Source organism: Cavia porcellus, unplaced genomic scaffold (genome assembly GCF_034190915.1).
Source record: "Cavia porcellus strain 051 isolate PalLab524CR breed Dunkin Hartley unplaced genomic scaffold, mCavPor4.1 scaffold_14, whole genome shotgun sequence".
NCBI classification, from domain to species: domain Eukaryota; kingdom Metazoa; phylum Chordata; class Mammalia; order Rodentia; family Caviidae; genus Cavia; species Cavia porcellus.
The window spans coordinates 74,162,300-74,186,578 of NW_026947497.1; the positions used below are offsets into that span (position 1 = coordinate 74,162,300).

A 24,279-nucleotide genomic window follows, 5' to 3' on the forward strand; every position below is an offset into this window, starting at 1 on the left:
TTGAGATATGATTGCTTGTAAACTACTACCTGAGCTGGGCATGGAGATGCACAGCTGTAATCCCAGCACTCAGGAGGCTGAGGCAGGAGAATCACTGCAAGTTGGAGGCCAGCCTGGCCTACATAGTAAGTTCAAGGCCAATCTGAACTGCATAGAAAAACCCTGTCTCAAAAAATATATATATATTACCTTTCTAATGTATGACTTGACCATTTTATCACACCATAATCACAAAGGTATTTTACTAGTAGGATCCAGGTGCATTTCCATATTCTTAAAATATTTCTTCAACAGATAAAGAGAGGAAATTTTAGGGTGTTTGTTTAGAGAATGAAAGGACAAAGAACTGGATTGCAAACTGCATACTGCCAACTTTCTGATGATCATCAACCTCCCAGTACACCCTTTCCCTAGGGAAGCAGAGGCAGGACTTTGCTTCCTGGTCCCTACCAAGCTATAGAGCCAGGGGAAATCAGTCACTCTATAAGCTTCAGGCTTTGTATCTGGGACCAAAAGGTAATAATCTCTCCCCTCAGGCTGGCTGCTGACATTATATGAGTTCATGTGCGTAGAATGCTCAGCACAGTGGCCGGGATTTATAAACTCTCACAAATGGTAAACATCCCCAAGTCCATCATGCTAGAACTAAATGTTTAAATTAATAAATGAGGAGAACAGATAACTGCCTGCACAGATTTTCAGAGAATCAACATTGGTAGCATAGCTTAAAGAGGGCTATGTGCCTCCCTGCTCCTCGCCTGTGTGTCAAAAAGAGTGATTCCTTTCAAGAGTACAGTGTGGGACGCAGGGTTAGTGGGGAAACCTGATAAACTGTTTTGACCACCAAAATTGATATGTGATGCTGGTAACACGAGGGGATAGAAATGGCATTTATCACTTCTGATCTTCCTCCTAAAACCCCACAGTCCCTGTCTAACAGTGAGGAAGGACCATCAATAGAACCATCAAGCCCCTGGCCAGGGCTCCTCGAAGCTGTCAGGGTCAGCAAAAACAAGGGAAGCCTGAGAAAATTCAGCCTAAACGAGCCAAAGGAAACTTGACAATTAAAAGGTGGTTTATTGGATGAGATCTTAGAACATAAAAAGGGCATTAAGTTAAAACTAAGGAAATCTGGAAAAATATGTGAACTCTATTTAATGCTAAAGTCAATATAAATCCTTTCATTAGCTGTGATAAATGTACAGAATTAATGTAAGGTGTTAGCCACGGGCTAGGAAACTGGGTTCGGGAGGATAGGAACTCTACTATATGCTACTCTATTCCCAAACTATTTGGTGAAACTAAAACTGTATACAAAAACCTTCATTAAAAAACCATGTGAATACAACGCATTTGTCACAGTAATTAGGAACCGCCTATTTTACATTACACATGGTTGTCTTTCTTTAATCATCTTGTTAAAATAACTGAGCATACCTGATAGCAATGTCAACAATTAGATCTAGATTGATGATAGAAACTACCTGAGGTTTTTACAAAACAAATCTTGATTTCCTGAGACAACTCTGCCCCCTAGTGGCTAAACATTCAGCATACAGTTACAGCAAAAGACATCCTTTAGACTCCTGTTACATTTGTGTGTTTGGTCTGGTTTAATTTTTATTTTTATTCTTACAGGTTTGCAGTACACAATGATTACATTGGTAAGGCACATAATACATTGTAATTCTTGTTTTATGCTCTCCCTCTTCTCTCTCTTCCCCAATCCCTCTCTTTGTCCCCTTCTCTTTTGTAAAATATCTATTTCCGTTACCTATTATCTGTTATTCTTCTCTTTAGTTTACTTGTTTCCTGTATTTCAGTATAAGAATTATGCAACACTTAAATTCGTGTATCTGATTTATTTCACTTACTATTATGGTCTCAAGATGCACATATTTTCCTACAAATAGCTTGTTTATCGTAACTTACAGCCAAGTAATATTCCATTGTGTATAGATACCACATTTTCCTCATTCATTCATGATGATGGACATATAGACTCCCTCCAGGATATAGGCATTACAAGTTGTGCTGCTATACACATCAGTATGCATGTATCTCTGTAGTGTAACATTTTTAACTCTTTCAGGATATCTTTAACCCAAGAATGGACTGGCTAGGTCAAATGGAATTTCTACTTTCAGCTTTTTTGAGAATCTCCATACTGATTTCCATAGCTGTTGTGCGTGTTTACACTTTCACCCACAATGAAAAAATGTTCCTGTAACCTCACAGCCTCGCCAGCATTTGTTACTATTTGATTTACTGATGATGGGGGCCAGTTACTTTTAAAGAGTCAGGGTGTACTCCCAGTGGCTGATCTGCTGGGGCCACAGTTTGTCCAGATAGGCAGAATTTCACCCAGCTGGCTGATCACTAAAGACACCAGCACACACATTGGGGGAGCCAGCCCGGGGGATGCCAGGGCTCAGCACGAGGGCCTTTGACAAGGTGAGGGATGAATCTTAACAAATTTGATGTTAACTGCATGTCTAATTATGTTTTGCAAAATTAGCTAATGGTATAAGTCCTTTGGGTGACATTTACTGGGTTTTGATTTTAGATGGAAATTAAGAAAAATGTCTTGAGTTCCATCGGCTCGGTTGATTTGATGAAATGCCAGTTCCAAAACTGAATTAATTTGGAATGGTGATTCCCAACTCGGAGTAAATTGCTCTCAATGGACATTTGGTAATGTTTGTAGGTACTTTTGTCTTAATTAAGACAAGAGAAACTACCGGCGCTGAGTGAGGAGAGGCCAGGGATGCTGCCAAAGCACGCAGAAGAGCCACTCACGACAAAGAACTGTCCTTCAAGGTGGTGTAGCAGCCCACACCTGTAATCCTAGCGCTTTAGAAGGCTGAGGCAGGAGGATCACAAGTTCAAACTAAGAGTAGGAAATGTAAAAATATTTAAAAGACCTGAAAATAGAGCTCAGGATTCAATCCTCAATTAAAGAAAAAGAAAATCCTGCAGCCTAGGACTGAGATGTAGCTCAGTAATAGAATACTTACCCAGCATGCTGTAGGCTCTGGGTTCAATCCCTGGCACTAAAAATGATCCAGCTTACAGGGTCAATTATGTAAAATTTGAGAAATCTTGATTTAGACTAAGGAAGAAAAAGATCTAAGTGTCTAAGAGAACCGAACCCTCTTTCAGAGCTCCCAGGAATCTTCACTGGATGTTCTGCTATCTACAGGTCATGTTTGAATCAACCTTATCCACGTGATCAGAGACAGAGCGATCGGAGTTTGTATCTGGGTTGTGGTGTCTAGTAAGAAAAATAAATCAAGGTTCTCATTTCCAGTAACAGAAACTAACTCTAGAGAAATTGTGCAGGAAAGAAATATAATAGCCATCGGTGGACATTTCATAGAGTCGCTTAGCGGGTGAGGGATGGCATCTAGCTGCTAAGGAGGATGTACACACGCGTGCCCCAGAGCTGGCCCGTGAAGACTCGGAGCCCCAGCACTAACGCCCACACCGTTGGGCAAAAGGCTGTATGTCCTGGCACCGCGGTGCAAAGGCTGCTCTCTGAAGGGAGGGAAGGGAAGCGCGGCACCATTTTAAAGGTGTTTAAATCACTTCCATATTAATATCAGAAGATGAAAATTCAGCCACTTGAGCTCAAAACCTTGGGATCATCTTTGACACCAGGATCATAACCTAAGTCAAAGCATGTTTGAATTATCACCTTCTCAGTGGTGTCCCTGCTTTTAGCCTTTGACTTTTAACCAGCCCTGGTAGGTAAACCTCCCTAGAGCTCCCTTCAGACCATGGGATTCTCTGCAAAAGAAATTATGCGTAAGTTTCTTCCAGTGGAAGGTGCTCAAACATACTTCAACACCGTTCAAACCTCCCTCTGATCTCTTCTGACCCTACTTCATCCTCTTCTCCCACCCCTCATCCAGGCAAATTGTTTCTTCACCCTACATGTATCAAGCAAATACTTTTCTTCCTTTGTATCTTTTCTTCACCATTCTCTCTTTTGAGTTGTCCTTTGCCCTTTCCTTTGCTTATTTAAATCCCACAGTCATCCTTGAAGCTCCAGTGGAAAACTTACAAACCATCTAAAAATACCACCAGCTTGTGTGTGACCTTGAGAAAAAGGACTATATTTTTCAGTTGGAGTTTCTTATAAACTACAGAACAGAAATGGCATTGCCTACACGGCTCCTGGAGGAACTGGTAGCCTTAAATCAGTTGTCCTATAGCACCTGGAGGGGGGCTTAGAGCCAAGTTCTTCCTATGACTTTCCTGTTGGTCCAGTAGCTTCCTTTCTAAATGCACCTTTTATTGGGCATTACAACTAGCAATATAGAAAAGACAATACATCAAAAAGCCTTATTGTTCCAATGCCCTGAAAACACATACACTTTATTAACATTATAATAGAACAATGCTGAAAGTTAAAAAAAACACTTCAATCTCTTTTAATCTCTTGCACTGAGCATATAAGGGATGATTAAAAAGTACTGTGAATATTAAACTTTAAAAAAACCACAATAGTAGGAGAAACATTGCCAAGAACAACAGGATAAGTGTATGCGAAGCAAGGGAGAGCATTTGAGGAGGTTACTAGCAATATTTCCTTTACTGTGATCTATTTCAATAAATAATGTATAATAAATATTATGTATATTTACATCAACCAAATTTTATCTTTCAGCCCTCATTTAGTATGTTCTAGAAAACTCAACCAATGACATTTTGGCAGTTCATCCATCATGGAAAGTAAAATACAATTAAATTATTCACTAATTAGAGAGAGCGTGATGGTCAAATTTAAGTGTCAACTTGATTAAAGGAAGCCCAAATAGCTAGGAAAGCACTAATTTTGACATACTTGTGAAGGAGTTTCCAGCAAAGACTGGCATTTAAATCAGGGAATGAGTAAGAGAGATGTGTGCTCAGGGCTTGTGGATAGCCACTGTCCAACCCCTTGAGGGCCCTGTTTAACACAAAAGGACAGAGGACAAGCAGATTCATTCCTTTATAGTAATCCCCTCTACCCTCTGAGCTGAGACTTTCATCTTCTTCTGCCTTTGGAAATCAGAACTTGTAGCATGGATCTAGTGTGGCCCTGTGCTGAACATCAGGAAAGTGATTGGATTGGGGAACTTTACAGCTAAGTATGCTGGTAGCGGGCAGGACCAGTTGGAAGACGTGGATCAGAAAGAGAATGGCCCAAAGGATTCATTTCTCTCCTGCATCCTCCCTTCTCCCCATGCTTGCTGGTCTCCATGAGGCGAGCAGCCCTCCTCAGCCAGGGCCTTCCACATGCCCTGCAGCCTTGGAGTCAATTGTGGACTGAAACTGTGAGCCGAAATAAACATCTTCCTTCAAGTTGCTGGTATTGGGGTATTTTGTCCCTGCAAAAGGAGCGTGACTCAGACAAAACCACGCGTTCTCCAGCTTTCCAATCCTGGGATTTGCAGCTGCAACCTCTCCTAGATTTTTGGACCTTTGTCCTCAGAATTGTATCGTTGGCCTCCCTAGTTGTGAGGCTTTGGGAACTGATCTGAGCCACTCTCCCAGCGTCCCGGTTCTCCAGCTTACAGACAGCCTGTCATGTGGTTTGTCTGGCTCCATAACTGAGTGAACCACCTGGCATCCAGAACTGTAAGATAGCAAGTTAGTTCTGTTTTATGTCCCCAGATTTATAGCAAGTTGTTAAAGCAGCAATGAGGAAAGGAATATGAGCTGGAACCAGTTCTACATGACTCAGGAGGCTCTGTATGCTTTGCCTCTATAACCTAGAATTATACAGAGGAAAAACAAAAGTCTGGGTTAATTTTTGCAAGAAATAGAGATGCATTTTAAAGATTTAAAAACATTCTAATGCAAATGGTAATGTACAAACTGAACAGAAAAATGTAATAAATTCCTCATCCACCTAAACCCAGCTTCTCTATCAGCTGTGTCACAGTTGTTTCAGCTAACTTCTGCCCACTTCCCAACCGCAGTTACTTGGCACATCTTTATTTGTGTGAGATATATACTCAAAATACAAAAACCTAAGCTATTTTGACAAAGGTCTGTGTCCCATCACGATGTGGACCACTTCTATCTCCTTAGAAAGTCCCCAGGGTTCTCCCCCATTCTCTACAACTATTGTTTTCCTGTATTAGAACATTAAATTAATGGAATCACATTGTACGTCCTTTTTTGATGGTGGCACATCTTCCAGATATGCCATTCATGTTCTCACACACGTCCGTGTAGTTCATTCTGTTTACCACTGTATGTATTTGTTGATTCCATCTTTTTGTTCATGAACATTTGGTTTGCTTCCAGTTTGAGGCCCTTCTGAATCAAGTTCTAAGAAAACGTTTATGCAAAACTTACTTTTAGATAAATTCCTAAGCATAGAGTTGCCTGCCTAGAGAGAAAGTGAATGTTCAACATAGAAAAAAAAACTGACAGATTTGTGCCTTTTTATAGCCTCACCATAAAGGCTGACACTTCTGGTCACTCCATGCCCTGCTCAACTCAGAAATGTGAGACTTCTTATTATTAGTTTCAGTAGAGATAGAGTGTGGTTCTAACTTTAATTGCTCTGATATCAGTAAAGTGGAGCATTTTTCCTTGGCCATGTATACATATTCATTTATGAAATATCTGGTTTTTTGGCCCATTTTGTTATTGAACCATTCATATTATTACTTAGCTATAAAAATTACCTGGTCCATTTTTCATTACTATAATGAAATACTTGAGGCAGGCTAAATTTACAGGAATGGGGGTTTATTTTGGCTCTCAGTTCCCATCCAAGATGGTATAACTCATTAATACTCAGCATTAGTCAGTAATGCAGTAATTGTGGTCATTTCTGTGCCTGTCCTTGTGTTCAGCTTCTCTACCTACGTAACTACCTAAAATAGACATAATAGTGTAACACCTTTGCTATCTTTGATTCTTTTCTGTAAATGCTGCATTTTGATTTCCATTGCTTCAAATACAAACGTCGTTTTAAATGATCTGTCACATCTCCCCGCTGCAAGACTTTAGTTCAAACCCCTCGTAGCTGAGCTTCTCAGTATCTCCCTGCCCAGTCTTCCTGACCCTCAGCCTCCTTCTTTACATATTCATTCTTTTTTGATTTTCTAGAACAACCTTCCTTAAGCCTACCTGATTACATTTTGGCCCTGCCTGAAGGCGGTATAGTACTCCTGTCAACCTCAGCATACAGTTGCCCACATTGATATTTATCTGCTTACTATGAATGTGTCTCTCTCCATCCAGGCCACAGACTGTGTTTCACTTTTAACATCACCTGACAGCGTTCGCAGGAAGTGATTTATACATGTTTGTGGCTGAGGATTATGACGTGAGCATGGAGGCAAAATGTGATGATGACCATGATGATGTAAATATATGTGACTCCAGGAAACCACAGAGAAAAACACAGTATCACAGAACTTGGGTATCTTCCAGGAAGGTCTTTCAAAATAATTATAAAACTTAAAAACAAATATTCCAGCTTCCATTAGCATTTTTTTACTTCCTTTTCTGAAGTTCCTGGTCCAGGACAACTGAAAAGTATTGTTTTGCGTGGCTAGGTAAATATTTTGAGCATTTTAACTGGTGGATTGTTTGATTCCCTCCTAGCTGAATCTAAGACTTTAGCTTTGTTGTAGCTTGGCGTAACTGATGCCATCTTGAGCCTGCATTTAACTAGTTCTCTGTTTTAACCCAGAAAAATAGAAAATTACTCAGGGTATAAATCCCATGAGAAAAAAAATGAGCTATACCCACAAAAAAAATTAACAAAAAGAAGCAAGATTCAGGTGTCAACTAAAAATTAATGTAAGATCCTAGCTAATCTGTTTTCAACAGGATGTCTTTTTGTGGTTCTCTGTTTAAAAGCTTTATAATTTTCCAGTCCACAGCCACTTGACGAGACTCTAAAATGGGTCCACGTGTGTGGTCACTGAGCTCAGCTAATTAAATTCTAAATTTATCAATCTGGCTGCTTGGATTCCTATATTGTTTACGAACCCACTTCAATCTTTAAAATAGTAAAATTATCTCATGATTCAAGATTAGAATATTTTAGCATCTATCTTATTGTAAATAAGACATGTATTCAAATTTAGATATTTAAAAGATTTACAACAAAAGTAATTCTTCCTACTTTTGACTGAGTTCTGCTGAGTCCTCTCCCTTATTAGACTCATCAACACAAACAGTCTCTCAGGTCAGATATGCAACTCAAATGACACAGGAGTGTTGGTTGTATATCATGTTAAATTGCATTCTTTCAAAATCAACAGTTTACTTGCATAATTGTGTTCTTCTGAGGAAAAAGCAGTTTTCATTGTTTTTGGAAACACTTGATTTTCATAGGCTTTCATTTTCTCTGATTTGATATAAGTAGTAGGTCCCTTCCTGAGTTTTTTTAATGAAAGCACAAACATCATGATGAATACCAACTAACATGCTGAATCTCAGAACTCTTTAAAAGCAGTATGAACTATCATAGAAGACACAGATGTCTGAAGGAGAACAGTCTTACTTGGCTTCCAGGAAATTTTTTTGCGTGTAAGAAGGAGGGTTACATGCTGTCAAGTTTCCTGATTTCTTAAGAGAAATCAAAAATTTTTAAATGTGAAATTTCTCAGTTTTTGAATGTCAATGACAAATTTAGTGTTATTTTTATAACTCTGTATAGGCAAGCCCTGTGTAAGCCAAAGAAAACAAATCTATGGGCTGAATTTGGACCAACGGTGCAAAAAATAATCTGCTCTTTATCTCCAGACGATACAGGTGCTCTTCACCTGTGGGTGGGGCTATGTTCTGATAAGCCCATCATAATTCATTGAACACACCTAACCTACCAAACATGGTAACTCAATCTCACCTACCTGACATGAGCTCAGAACACTTATATTCCTTTACAGTTGGGCAAGATCATCTGACACAAAGCCTATTTCATATAATTTCATATAATAATTGAATACTGAAAAGTGCAATTGAAGTAGTTTCTACTAAATGCACATTGACTTGATACGACTGTAAAATTTTAGAAAAACCTAAATTGAGCTATTGTAAATTAGGAACCACTTATATCAGAAATAATTCCTTATAAGGACTTGGTGCTAATCTATAGGCTTTCATGTCTAGTATGATTATATTTATTTTCTAGCTCCTATATATGGATATTTATGTTGATTCCAAACCTTTTAGTACTTCCTATCACAGTAGACATCATCATGCATACATCCTTGCCCAAACAAGGGCTTCTGTGAATTGTAAAAGTAACCCACTCATGAAAGGGATTGTTATTCGGTTTACTGTTTTTATTTTCTGAAATACTTAGGAAGTAGCAGTAACAGGTGCCTGTACAAACCTACAGCCCTAGAAAGAGCTACAGTTTACACTGCCAGTACAGCTAATCCCACAATAAATAAAGGAAATTCTCAGTCCTGCATTTGGGAAGTTGACTTTCAAGCAAAGAATAAGCAAAGTATAGACTTTTTCTATACTTGGTGGTCTTCTGAGTGGGTGGATCTGGATTTATGGTATTGATAGTTAAGGAATTGTGTTCTGTGTATGTATGTGGGCAAGTGGGATTTACCCCTGAAGTAGCAAACTGGGCATAGGACAAGACACTTCGATTTTAGTTCAGGCTAAGGCCATCCGTGAATTCCATCGACTTTCACAAGCCATATCCTTTATAAGGGTTAGTTTCTTCATAAAACATGTAGTGGTTGAGTTGAAAGAGAAAAATGATATTTACAGTCATGCAGCTGATGTTGCATGATGATTTAGGAAATGTACCTAGAGAAGAGATCCACTGTGCCCAAGGTGAGGGAGCTTCCAAGATATTCGGGGTAGAAGTAGGCAGCAAAAGAGACTGGACATCAGTAGCTCCTGTAGGGAAAAAGAAAAAAGAAAGAAAGAAGCGCGGAGAAGCAAGCAAGCAATATTCTGAAAGCCCTAAGGGCAAAGTACATTAAGTCACTGAGAAGTCACAGACCACTGGCAATGTGGAAATGTCAGAGACCTTGACAAGGGCCATTTCAACAAATTGATTATTAAAATTCAGATTAAAGCCGCACGAGTGCAAAAGCAAAGTCATTCTGATTCCTTTATAAACTCCACATGCTCATCCCAAACCCATAGCTGCCCTAAATGACCTAAGTTCCACTCTGGTCTTATCTCAAAGATTCTAAGGCATCTAAACTATCCATGATTCCGTATCTTACACTCTGATTTTACCAAGTACACGAAAATGCTTTTAAACAAAGTCGAACAGCAAGAGTAGACCAAACGGAAAGTTTTTGTTACATTATTCGAGTATTAATTTTCGTACTCATTTTACGCTAAGCCCCTTCATGCTCCCTAGATACCTAAATCTTACTAAATCAGTCGCCACCAGTGAGCACTCATCAAGCCAGATTTCTTGTCCTTCATCCCGTTCCAAACTCCCCACTCCAAGGTCTCTAAATCTTTAACCCTCGAGGATTCAGTTCAGAATTCCAACCCGGAAGCAAAGAGAGCGAGGGAGGCGGAGCACACTCTAGGCGCATGCGCCGATCCTCTGCGGGCCTTTTATGCAGCCCCACCTAGGATGCGCAGGGTGGCGGTTTCAGGGACGGACTGAAGTACGGGTGCCGGGCAGGTTTTTGCGGAAGTCCATGCGCCATTGGGAGCGCCTTCGCGGCGGCTGTGTGCCCTTGTTGCCGAGGGCCTCTTCCTGGGTCATTCCTAGAGTAGGCGCCCGACTGGGGCTGACATTGGGGATCCCACGTGGCCGTCTTGGCGCCGGTGTGACCTCTCCGCCGGCAGGATGTGGCGACTACATCGGGCCGCCGTGACCTGGTAAGCACGGGCTCCGACCTGGCCCCGTTATTTCTTACCCCCGAGTCCTCTTGGGAAACAGGGCTGACCCATCAGGACCTCCACTCTGTGTAATTGATTCTCATGCCCCACTGAGGACTGCTGAAGAACTCCTGGGTATTTTCGAGGACTCAGAATTGACGGGACGCGGAGCCCTTGTCCCTGTCCCTGTCCAACTCAAAGATTTGGGGCGCCTGTCTCGGTTCTTCCTGTCTCTATTGTCCTTTCGTTCCTGCCGTTTACAACCTTGTGACCTGGCTGTTATCTCTGTGCCCCCTGCCCCCGCCCTTCTCTGCCTTGGGTGACTGTCCATATTATCTCCCTCTGCATTTCGCCTCTCTTTTCTTCCATCCCCTTGGGGAGTGTGCACTGCACCTGCAGGCACCTGGGCGCTTCTCCTGGGTCCAGGGCTCTCTCTGTATCCCTGGCCCTCTGATTGGAGTCAGATCTAGAGCAGTGACGCACACGATGTCAAAGGTGGTGTTTAGAGATGCCCTCTTCAAAGCAGTGTTTAGGGGAGGAGACTTACATTTTGCTGCCAAGTGGCGAATGTGGCACCTTCTGCCTAATCACTGTCATTGTTGCCCTGGCCTGGTTTAATCCTTCAATAGAAAGTCGTACTGTACAAGTCTTTTCATGTCTGTGGATTGCTATATGCATTTCAATAGTATTAAGTTTGGTTTTATCTTGAGAGGCAGTTTGTTGTGGTAACTATTACCTTAACTTACTGTTGCAGGCATTCGCTAGGGAAGATTGGAAAATTTTAACTTTTCCCGAATTAACTCTACATCAAAACACCTCTAAATTCCACCTATACACTCAGCACCGGCCCTATGTTCCTGCATTGAATTGTTCAGAAATTTCAAACTGGCTGGGGATTTAGCTCAGCGGCATAAGCACCTGCCTTGCAAGCAGGCAGTCGTGAGTTCGATCCCTGGTACCGGTAAAAAAGGAAAAACACACACACAAAAAAAAGAAATTTCAAACTGGTAAAGCTGGTCATGGTGGCACACACTTGTAATCCCAACACGTGGGAGGCAGAGGCAGGAGGATTGCAGTGAGTTCAAGGCCAGTCTGAACTATATAGCAAGACCCTATCTCAAACCACACCCTCACCAAAATAGAAAATTACAAAAATAAAATGTTCTAGATAATTTATGAAAAAGGAATCCATTTATTTTGTGACAGTTAATAGGACTCCAAATGGAAAACTGGGTAAGATATCATAGTTATAATGTTAGCAAATTGGAATAATTGTATAATTATTTTTTAGTAACTCCACAACCCTCAGTATTGAAGCAAGTTATTTACAATCTTTATATTTTTCCTTTCAGTGTTTAAAGGGTAAACATCTAATTTTCTTCAAATTAGAAGGAGAAAAACTGAGGAAAGTAAAGTAGTCTGTTGGAGAAATCAATGTGTAGGAAAAATTTAGAGGTGCATGTACAAACAAACTGATTTAAAATTAGTGTTTTTCTTTATTGAGTTGGATGCTGTTGGACTAAATTGTGAAGCCACTTCAGAATCACGGCTTTATAGAATCATGGCTTTAAGATGTCTCATGCTGCTAGCACAGGTTAGCTACCAGAAGAAATGGAAATGCAAAATGTCACAAGCTCCACGCTCTGAAATTTGTCTTTTGCTGTGTATAGTTCTTCTGCATGCTTTGAAGGAACACATTTCCTGCTATTGAACAGATGAAAATGTAAATACTGTATGTTTGATATATACATATAAATCATGTCTGTGACCATTGAGCAACATTTATTTGGATACAGTAAATATTTGTGTAAAATTAATACTAAAAAATACATATTAGTAGATTACATATAGGTTATAAGCAAGAGGTAGGTGCTTTCTTAGGGAAACTGTTTTGGATTACATTTGGTTTTTGTTTTACTTACATGTGGATGCCTATTTTTCCTTTCTTGTGAGCTTCTAGAATTTTTACTTTTTTCGTGTCTTGACTTGAATGTTTTTCAAGGTATTGCCTGTGCATGGGTTTTCTTTTTCATCTGACTTGATACTTGCTGAGCCTTTCCTATTTTTATTCAGTTCCAGGGAATTTTTTCTCTTTATTTTCTTGATTTTTTTTCCTTTTCTTTTTCTTTCTATACATCTTTTAAATGAATATTAGTCTTAAATAGATCCTGTATATACATGATCTACAAAATATGATCTGTATCCTTCATCTGTTAAAAAAAAGCTATGTATATGTACACATTGATTTTAAAATCATGCATGTGTGTGTATATGTATCTTTAAAAGTCTACCCTAAAATAATCTTCCAGGATAAAAAACCCTGCATCTAGAAATTCTGGTACCTTGTTCCTGAATCCCAGTGCATCATTTTGTGTCTCTTTGGCATATATTCCACCCACCCCTCTTTCCAGTCTCTTTGAATACCACTTTTCTGCATCTTTTAATTTTTCTCTGTGTCTTCCACATTTTTTTACTTTATTCTACTTTATAGGGAGTTCCTTATTTTCTAGTATTGCTATTGATATTTTAAATGTATTGACCGTTGTGACTTTAATTTCCGTGGACTGCTTTTTAATATTTGTTAAGCTAGTTTTTAATCTCTTAAAGACATGATTAATTCTGTAAACTTTGTATTGTTCTTTGATGACTATTTTTTAATAACAACATGCTGTTATTTAATGTTTGCAGTGCAGATTTTCAGCAATCCTTGTAAGAATACAGGTAAAAATTGCATATATTTGCTTCCAGTGTTGTTTATCTTGGTGCTCACCTTAAAGAGTTGCTGGTCTTCTTCAAGAGTCTGATTATCTAACGATATTTAAACATAAATGACTGATGATTGATATAGCAGTCTTGTGCAGGCTGCCTCTGAATGAGAAGACAGATTGAACAAACTGTTAGGAGTCACAGGCTTTATTAGAGCTTGTAAGTAGTAGGCAGACAATCTGAGATTCTTGAAAACAGCATTGTCAGAGGTGCCCCAATCTGGGGAACCCCCTCCCCCCCGTACGTACGTGCATGGACACACTTGCGAGCCTTTGCTCTTCCCTGGAAGATTGATCATTCGCTCTGGAACAAGTGGTGGTGGGGAGTGACCCATGTAGCTTTCAGTCACATGGAGCTTCAGTAAGTCACAGTTACCTCTTCTCTCCTGTATCTCAAGAGGACCTTACTGTCCACTAGTCCACTGATACATGACCACTTATTTTTGAATTGGAAATTCTAGAAACGGTTCTTGTGGATACTTTACCAAATACTAGAATTTGCTTTGGGTCAATTGTCTCTTCCATGAGACTAACTGAAGAACATTTCATGTAGCCGGCCTACCCTACCTCCCTGTTCCTACCTCTGCTTCTCACCGTGGTTGTTATGGCTGCCATTTAACTGGCAAGACAACTTTAGGAATGTCGAAGCAAAGGAGTGTGAAAATAGTGAAAAGCCAAAACATCCTTTAGGGATAAAATCACCTGGAGTTTATCTAGTAAGCTACACATTGGATTAACTCTTTTCTAGTATGGGGAGATAACTCTTGGAAAAATAACGAGCTATTTATTCATTCATACATTAATAGAGTTTAGTGCAAATTAATATTCAAGTGACATTATGGAGCACTTCTTTGCTCAGTTCTTGCATTTGTTTTTCAGTCTAATTCTTCAAATAATCTGTGTTCATTCAACAAATTTATTGGGTGTCTACTATTTGTGAGGAGCTAGACTTTGAGAATATTGTGGTAAACAAAGCAGGCAGGGCTCGGGCTGATGAAGATTGCGGTTTACTGTTGGAGGATATTAACCTAATCACTGCATTACCATGTAATATGAACTTTCGGAGTGCTTTGAAGTGCAGAGCCCAGAAACTAACTGCTGCAGGAGGACCAGCATCACAGTGAGGTTTGGGGAAGGGAGGCAGCGCTGGAGGAGGACTGACTGGAATGGTGGGAAGAATGAGTAGGCAGAAGGTCTCTGGGCTCAGGCAGGGCGGACTGGCAGTCCAGGAGCTGATACTACTCGGTGTGGGTGGAGCTCAGAGGACAGTGGCACACAGATCAGCTTGGCGGAACCTTCCAGACTTGTGGTTTGGATTTTATTCTGAGTGCAGGGAAGCCACTTAATAGATTCATGGAGACATGGAACAGTGGTTAAATTTGCATTCAGAACGCTATGCAATGGTGAGGATGAGGGAGGTGTCAAGAATGATCCCCAGACCTATGGTGTAGCAACTGCCTGTGCCATTTCCTGAGACAGGGAGGCTGCAGGAAGATCAGGGTTTGGGGCACAGCAGGGAGGGAAATGATGGCTTCGCATGTCTTGAATTTGAGGTGTTTTTTGGATATCTAAGTGGTGATATTGAGTAGGCATTTAGATACAAGGGTGTGGAATTCAATTCTTTGTGTTAGAAATTTGAAACATGTGAATATGTAGGTGGTAATTGAAGAAGTGGGTGTAAGGAAGACTTCCAGGAAGAATGAACAGAGAAGTAGGTTATGTGTAAGCCTTGATGACCTTTCAACAGTTAGAAGGTAGCTGAGGGAAGAGACTGAGCAGGAGTGGCCAGTGGGGTCAGGGCAAAACTCAGGACTGCCAGGGGGAAAGGCAGTTCCAAGGAGGAGGCAGGTCAGTGGGTCATGGCAGGGACACACATACTGAGAAAAGCAAGAATTGCAAAAATGTGTTTGGGGAGCCTTTCTTCTGTACCTGTGTAAAAGCTGTTTTGCTGCTGAAATGGAAATCAGATTGGTTTGTCTTTTAATAAAGTGGCCGGGAAATTAGTGAGAAATTAGTGTTTTTTCCTGTTTCTTTAAGAGGGAAACTTTGCTTATTCCTGAGAGGGCAGAGGGAAAGAGGATACAGGGATTTGCCTTGAGTGGACGAAGCATGTGTGGCACCCTATGGGGAGGGGAAGGAGAAGGAGAAGGAGTGTGGGTGCAGCGGGTGCAGCTGAGGCTGTGCCCCGTTACCGTCGCGTCTCACCCTGCGCTGAAGCGTTCTGTGCTTCCATGTTGTCTGTGAGGCGAAGTTCATACTCCCGCCTGACGGTCAGCGGCTCAGCAGTGTGTCCCAGAGCTAGACTGCCTCTGCAGCTTTGTTTGTTACCGTGAACTTTCTGGCTCTTATTGTTCACCTCTGTGCTCTTCTCCTTGGCTAGGATTTCTCTTCTTTCTGACTCTTTACTTTCCACTTAATTTTTAAGTTTTACTTTTTCTAGGAAGTTTTCACTGAATACCTCAACTCCTAAGATCATTCACTTTCTTCCGAATTCGTTTCGTGTAGCACCTACCTATCTCTTACCTCCTCTGATTTGGTAGAATTTGTTAATAGTTTTCATATGCGTTTGCTTGTTGGCGTAGAGGCAACTTAAGCTGAGTTATCTTTTTATGAATGCTGAGTTTGAGATCAGAAGTCTCTTCCTTTATAAAAGAAAAGTGAGATTTGCTTTTTATAAGACAATGGAAATTATGATTTATCCTGAGGCAGGGCTTTGAAAAAACTAAAAAAGTACAAAATGGCTACAGCTTTTACAAAGGTTTATGCGACCAGAAATAGCACTTGCATATCTAATTACAAATGAGCAGTGTGCTTATGGTGGCAGCGTGTCGTTTCTCCTCTTACCGTGTCCTGTGTCCCTCTGGTCTCCTGAGTTGGACCGCTCCTGTAGAGTCCCAAATTGGAACAAGGCACTGTATCCTCCTGAGGTTTCCCGCATGTCGCCATTGCCTCACAGCCTGTCTGCTGCTTCCCACACTCTTACCCCACTATCTTTTATTGAAGGATTTGGGCTTTACTGTTGGGCTGAACCATATTGTAATCTCTCTTCCACCATTTACCAGCTTTCCTACTTTAGGCATGACAGGTTTTTAAAAAACAATCTGTAAAACAAGGTACAGATTTTTCCAAGAAGCATGCAACATTGGCGTTTGTGAAGACTTCCAGCGAAGTGTCTGGCCCTTGGTGGGAATACAGGCGATACCCTTTGCAGACTGTCCTCCTCTACAGCATTTTTGCTGTGTTCCGTAATTCATTTTTCTTCATGAGTGAAGAAATTCATAATTAAGTGAAGCAATATTTTATAATGACTTAGAATTGGGCTTGGCTGTAGTCAGCAACTGGGGCTGTGTACTGAGGAAGATGAGATACATACCTCTGCAAGAAGGAGAATGGGGGAATGCACACAGCTGACATGTGTGCGTAGATTCTCTTTGCTTTGGGGGCTTTTTTGCTGCTTTTGTTTTTCTGGGGAGCCAGGTGACTGAGGTGGAATTGATGAATTTCCATTCATGGCGTATTTTAGAATTGACTGATATAGGTGAAGTGGCGAAACATAACCAGTCTAAATTCCTGGAATGTTTCACTTAAAAGCAAAACTTTATGTTTGTTCTTAACTTTTACCTATAGTAAATAGCAGCTAATAAAATAGATACCCACCTTTTCTCTGTTTGGTTTCAATTCCTTGGACTAGTGTTATAGCCCACATACAGTGAATTAGAAGACAGGCTCTGGAGTCCCAGCCTAGCTTTGAATTCCTTTATTCCTCATGTTACTTCTCATGTACGTGGGCAAGTTGTGTTTATGACTTTTTGCCACATTTTCCTCATCCTTCAGTAGGGTTAATACTGGTACATGCAGGGTCTCATGCAGCTCGCGTGGGATAGCAGCTGCTGTGACTACTGTCATACAAGCGGTTACTAAGTGCAGACAGCCGTGTATGCTCACTTGTGCATGTGTGTGTTTTCCCCTTAGCATACCGTATTGCTCTTTGTGCGTCACCTCCTTTGTGTTATTACGGCGTTTGATCTTTCTCCACACTTGTTTTTCTTGCAGTGAGGTCTGCCAGTCCTTGGTGAAGCAGAGCCCTGGAATGAAAGGAAGCTCACCACTCCAAAAACTGCATCTGGTTTCACGAAGTATTTATCATTCACGTCATCCCACCTTAAAGTTTCAGAGACCTCACCTAAGGACATCGTTGCAGCAGTTCTCTTCCCTTACTAACCTTCCTTTACGTAAACTGAAGCTTTCTCCAGTTAAATATGGCTACCAGCCTCACAGGAACTTTTGGCCAGCACGGTTAGCTGCAAGGCTCTTAAAACTTCGGTATCTCATCCTGGGATCCGCTGTGGGTGGTGGCTATACAGCCAAAAAGGTAAGTTCAACTTTCCTACTGGTTTTCCATTTACACCAGCATGATTATTTTAAGTTTTTGTACCGTGTCATTTTTTTAAATGTAGTAAAATATAATTGGATATGTAAACATTTATTGTGTACTTTGACCAAGTCCTAGGTTGCCTTAAAGAAAAATGCCTTCTGAATCTTCACTGTAATCAAAGATGACAAAGATGACCTAGAGGAGAGGGCCTGGGTGGGGAGAGTGGTCACTGTGGTTTGATTTTGAGCCTTGCCACTGAAGAGCAGGGACAGGAAGGTTCGCTGGCTCACAGTACTCAAGGGGCCAGTTCTTCACGCTCTGGGCCCTGAGGCAAACAGTCCCACGTCCTGCTCTTTTGTCCCATGGAGGTATTTAATGCCGGCATGAAACCTTGAAATGGCCATATGTTTTGAATTCTTAAAGAGTTTCCTTTACTAAATAGTGAAAGAGTATTTACACATTTTATTTACTTGCCTTCTAAATTATTTATGGAAGAAGTGAGGTCATATAATTTGTTTCTTAAAAATTTCGTACATAATAGCTTTTCATAAAGTTTTTTAATTTACAGTTTTTCTTTACATTTTTATATGGCATTTAGAGTATTTACTTGATAATTTTTTTATCTTTTAGACTTTTGATCAGTGGAAAGACATGATACCAGACCTTAGCGACTATAAATGGATTGTTCCTGACATTGTGTGGGAAATTGATGAGTATATTGATTTTGGTTTGTATCATCAGCACTAAAATACTTTTTCAAGTTATTTCTTTAGGAAAGAGAAATTTTTTGAGATAATTTCTTAACTTTCAAGTCTAATTATGGTACTTTATTTCAATATAAAGGTCATAAACTAACAAATAAGATTCTTAATTTTGAGTCTAATTATAGTACTTTATTTTAAAATGAAAGTCATAAAGTATCAAAGGAAAATTTTGTATGGATAAAGAATATCTAATCGTCCATCACTTTAGTACAGTTGTTGCTGTCCTGCTGGAATATTTTCTGACTGTACTGACTGTACTGACTATGAATATGTGGTTAATGTTTTAGTTTCCTTTTAATAATTTCCCTTTTAAATGTCTGTATAAATTTCTTATTATAGCTATATATGGAGGTGGAATTTCTACAAATAGTTATTCACAGCATGTTTTGTTTTGTTTGAGCCAAGGTTTCACTGTGCAGTTCAGGCTGCCGTGTACTCACTCTGTAGCCCAGGCTGGCCTCAAACTCAGAGATCCTCCTCCTCAGCCTTCTGAGTGCCAGGATTACAGGTGTGCACCACCACGCCCAGCTCATAGCATTTCTTGAGGATAAAACAGTGCTACATTGACAAAGGCTTTTTAGAAAATACATACTTTCTGGGCCGGGAGTATAACGCAGCAGCACAATGACCGTCTGGCAAAAGGTCCTGAGTTCAATTCCTAGTTCCAAAAAAAAACCCAGAAAAATGCATGCTTTCGAATTGTTTTTATAATAGTCGTGAAGAGTCCTTTTCAGTTGAATACATTTGCCGGTACTGCAGGGTAGTGGCCTGAGCATCTGGGTTCTGAAGCCAGATTGCCTGGACCTGAACCTGGCTCCTGCACTTCTTGCTATGTGTCCCAGGGTTCAGCAGTAAACAGCGTGATGACAGTAGCTCATTTGTAGACCTGCCTTGTTAATACTTATAGCCCTTGAATTCTACTATCTGATTCATGTTCTTATTTTGATACTATTTATGTGTTTTGATCTTCTCCAGAGAAAATTAGAAAAGCGCTTCCTAATTCAGAAGACTTTGCAAAGTTAGCCCCAGACTTGGACAAGATTGTTGAAAGCCTCAGCTTATTGAAGGACTTTTTCACCGCAGGTAAGGACCCACTTGTTTAAGTAGTTAAGAACCATAACAGAAAACTCCATCTATGTACTTTTTACCCCTATATTTTAAATTAAAACATTTAGTACAAATGAAAATGGTTATTTTTTTACATTAAGGTATACACAAAGCTTTCTTTTTTGTGTGTGTTTTTTCCTTTTTATCGGTACCGGGGATCGAACTCACGACCGCCTGCTTGCAAGGCAGGTGCTTATGCCGCTGAGCTAAATCCCTAGCCCCCACACAAAGCTTTCTTGCGCAGTGGATTTAATTTTTGTTTAACTCAATAAAGTGAACATAAGAAAATATGTACTGGTTTTTCCTCAGGGAGGGAAAAAATATTAATTATTCTTGACAAGTAGATGAGACTTCCTATGTATTTGCTTTTCATAATTGATCTGAGCCAGTATGATGATTTTAAAACAAAATCTAATATGTTAAACCATCATGACTAAAATCTCTAAAGTTAGTTTTGGCATATTTGCCCCTCACTACCCTGCTGTGTTATAAATCTGAGGTCTCAGTCTTCTTTGTTTGCTCATTCCTGTTAAATTTTATATTTTCATTTCCTCTTTTGCTGATTTTTCACAGGTCACAAATTGGTTAGTGAAGTCATAGAAGCTTCTGACCTGCTTCTCTTGTTAGGTGTGTAAACAGAAATTTTTGCTGACCTTAATGTGCCTTTTTAGTGCTTCTAATAAACTAGTTGCAAATAAAATTGCACACCAAATTTATACTGCTGCCTATGCTGAACTGTTAACCTCCGAAACTGCAGTAGGCAAACTTATTATCCTGTAAATAAAGTAAAAATAATTATTTTGTGATGAAACTAAAATTCCTAAATGTATATATGTAAGATTAAAGCTATTAAAAAAAATTGCTTTTCCAAAACATTTTCTTGAAATAGATCTAATTATTTTTGATAATCAAAATGAAAAGTAATTTTAGTTTGTCTCATCTGCCGTGTCAGTTAACAATTTAATTTTTTTTTTTTTGTATTGCACATATTATCTAATGGCAGTGATGCATGGTTAAACTGTAAGTAAGTTCATGTAAAATAGCCTGAAGAGTGTCACCTCTTAATCATAAATTCAGGCTGTATGTCTTTTAAATAGGTTAACATGTCCTAGAATTTTTGAAAGTTTTCCACATAATTTAACTAATGCTCCCTAACATAAAAATAAAAGATATTTGATGCTTTTAACCTGAGTTACTATAAAATTCATCTACATTTTAGTTGATTAGATATAATTTGGAATTTGGCTTAGGCTAACAAGATCATTGGAGAATTTAAAGGACTGCATATTTACATTTCAGGTTCACCTGGAGAAACAGCATTTAGAGCAACAGATCATGGATCTGAAAGTGACAAGCCTTATAAAAAGGTAAGTATGAAACAGTGCTGCTCACGGTAGTCTTTAAAGATTTTTAAACAATTTTACCTTTTTGGAAAATTTGAAAGTGATAATATATGAGGAGCCAATACTGAGTCGTCTCACATATGTGTTCATTAATCTTAGTGTATGATGTTAAGTGACAGTTCTGGACATACAGTTAGAGAAGACTGTCTCCTGCAGCTAGCTATGTTTTGTGAAACGGAAGTTAAAGGTCGGCCCTAAGAAAGGATTTGTTATTAAATAATGTGTGGGAAAAGCTGAAGTAAACAAAGCAAGCAGATTTATTTTCTATAGCGCTTTCCAAACTTTAATATATTCATGCATTGTGAATCCTGAGAGGAGTCAAAGCGTACAGAATTTGTCACAGAACCCTCCTTCACTTCATGGAAACTGTAAAAGAGTAGAAAGTGAGTTACTTGGAAATAAGTCGGTTCTTCCACTGAGAGTTGTATATGGGCACTCAGAGTGTGTCTCCTTTAGCACTTCTGTATTCACAGAGTCTCTGTGGAAGTTACGAGCGAGTCACGTATTAAAGCTGTACAACTGTTGAGACAACATGCTTCCCTGTTATTTATAATCATTAGTTTACTGGACATTTCTTCATTCTTTTAGAATTAGAAAAATAAATGATTACTTGAAAAGTCTTAGAAAAATAATAATCTAGTTAAATAAATTTACGGAGAAATATTCTGTGAACATTTTAAAATTAAATATGGAATATATAGCTTTTATACTGAGCTTTCATACATATAGAAAATAATTGTGGGAGCAGAACAAAGTAATAATTGCTGTTAATAGATTTTTACCTCTTTCACTCTGTTTCAACTTTGAATCCCATAAGCTATCCCAAATTTTATTTCAGAAGTCTTTCTTTGACTTTTTATCTTTTGGAGAAAACATTTCAAAAGCTGTGTGTGTGTGTGTGTGTGTGTGTGTGTGTGTGTTGCATTTGCCTTTTAACTTGATCTTTCTTGACGTGTTTGCATTTACACAGTTTTAACCAAAAGAACGATCGTGACTTCACTCTCGCTGTGGGGAGCAGGGGGATAAACACTAGCCTAATGTGCAGCTTATTTTGAACCAAGGCCTTGGTGAAGTAGGGCAGGTCAACTTCTGTGCAGAGATGAGCTCATCAAATGGGGGCAGAGGAGCCTTTGCTGCCAGTCTGGGAGTTTGGTTCTGGGAGTGACAGTACTTCTTTTTGCCGGATGCAGTTAGAGGAGCATGCACGTCTGCTTTCTCTCTGATGTGGTGTGGAATCGTTTTGGTGAGTGAGAAACTTAGTCCAGGTCTTGATTCAGTGGCCCACCAAGGTAACAAGTGAACAATCAGTGATTGAGAGCTCTGTCGTGTAGCTGAAATAAGACACTGCATCTTTTTAATGATATTTATAGGTTTTATTTCATGCTGTAGACATGAAAGTTATTTTATTGCTTTATATAACTTATTCCTTTGCTTGCTTAATGATAAAACCCCTTATAGATTATTTCCCTATAACCTTTTCTTTTTATGATAGTTATTTTGCCCATAAAAACTCTGCAAATGTTTTCCAATTATTTGTTGTAACTACTGAAATTGGATTTTTAGCTGCTTTTCTTTTATTAAGGTTAAAGCAAATTAAAATAATGTTAATATAAAAATTTACCATGTGAAAAGCTGTGTCTCCCACCCCAGGGGATGGCTTTAAATTGTTATACAGCATTGTTGCCTGTGATACTGGAGAATAGTGAGCTGCTCAGGGAAACGCAGATACACTGACCTGACTTTAAGAAACTTCCCTACAAATTGACAGCTGAGGGAAACACAGATGGTTTGACTGGCAAGACTTCGAGCCTGGATTTTGGGAAGTTTAAATAGAAGGCTTCAGAAACTGTGAGAAGCATATGTTTCCCCATAATGCTGCACAGGCTGAGCAGTTACCAGGTTTCTTTGGTTTTACGTGGACTTACATTTGTTTAGTTTGTAGATACTAGTTATTTATGCTGTGTTCACCCAAAGTTCTGATACGTGTCTTTGATTAATAGATCATTGAAAAAATAGTAAAAGCACTTTTCAAAACTAACTTAGACCACTTTATTGAGGTCTGATTGACATACAGTATAAACACAATCTAATAAGTGCTTTTACACTGTGTCTCCTGGAAGAATATACAAGAAATAGCCCATGGTGTGTATTGCATAATATTCTTGAGGCTTAGAAAATTTAAAACTACTTGCACATAAGTTGGAAATTGGAGTAATAAGCCTATTTTAGTGAATTAATGGAATCACTGATTTGTAAACCATCAGATTTCTGTGTATGAGTCCATATACTTAGTATATCTTAGATACACTTAGTGTATCTTCTTTTTTAGTTTCTATAAGACTGCTGTGTTCTAGTGAGAACTGATTTACTATATGAGACATCATCTTATTTCCTGTGCTTTTGTCCTATCATGTTTCTTTTTGGTTATAAACATCTCACAGAAGTAAGGAATATGGCCATTCTGAAAGTAGCAAGTACGTTTATAATTTAAAGAGAATGTTTTTAAAGGCCCAACTCCTACAAAGTAGTAGTAGTAGTGTCAGTGTAGTAAATATTAATATATTAGTGTTCTTCCAACATGCTACTGTGATTCTTATTTTTATGGTCGTTGATGTATCTTCCAGCTGAAGTATCCCTCACCCCTTTTCTTCTTGCTGTGATTACTATGAATTGTTCTTGGCCTTCATATTTGGCAACTGTTGAGAAAAGCATGGAGTTAAGAGTTTTATGGGTTTGATACTGTGTTTTGCTTTGGAATGAAGCGATGTTGCTCACATAGGATTTGCATTTCTGAGATTTCTTATACAACAAATAGTTGTAGTAATTATTGCAAAATTCTCACAATCTGCACTGTGAAGTAACCACAAGTTGCAGGAATTCTTGAGTTTTCTGGGCAAGTAGCAGCTAAGAACTATGCTTGGTAAGATTCTTATCTGGAATCCAAGCCATTGTGCATTGGCGTGTTAGTAGGTGGATGCTGTGGGGTCAGAGGAAGAGCAGGCAGTGTTTCCATGCAGAAGAGTGGAGGGGAAAAC

At 39.3% G+C, this 24,279-nt stretch overlaps 1 protein-coding gene and 1 long non-coding RNA gene across 5 annotated transcripts in view; one reads left to right on the plus strand and one right to left on the minus strand.

Annotated features, from left to right (window-relative positions):
- Nucleotides 1–4,347: 4,347 nt before the first annotated feature.
- On the minus strand, nt 4,348–10,523 carry LOC101788167 (uncharacterized). Its single transcript, XR_216434.4, has 3 exons — nt 10,359–10,523; nt 9,787–9,879; nt 4,348–5,759 (listed from the first exon to the last, which is right to left on the minus strand). It is a non-coding gene; the product is annotated as an uncharacterized LOC101788167 (long non-coding RNA).
- An 89-nt stretch (nt 10,524–10,612) lies between these two features.
- The window catches only part of Opa1 (OPA1 mitochondrial dynamin like GTPase), a 74,504-nt gene continuing 60,837 nt past the window's right edge, over nt 10,613–24,279 (plus strand). For 2 of the 4 annotated variants that reach the window (XM_005006878.4, XM_063261245.1), the window contains exons 1-6: nt 10,613–10,830; nt 17,649–17,967; nt 18,601–18,697; nt 19,710–19,817; nt 20,415–20,468; nt 21,141–21,208. In XM_005006878.4, the coding sequence (XP_005006935.1) occupies nt 10,799–10,830; nt 17,649–17,967; nt 18,601–18,697; nt 19,710–19,817; nt 20,415–20,468; nt 21,141–21,208 (678 nt within the window). In that variant the 5' untranslated portion in view covers nt 10,613–10,798. The remainder of the gene's footprint in view (nt 10,831–17,648; nt 17,968–18,600; nt 18,698–19,709; nt 19,818–20,414; nt 20,469–21,140; nt 21,209–24,279) is intronic. The other 2 variants (XM_063261244.1, XM_063261247.1) reach the window with 1 other exon arrangement.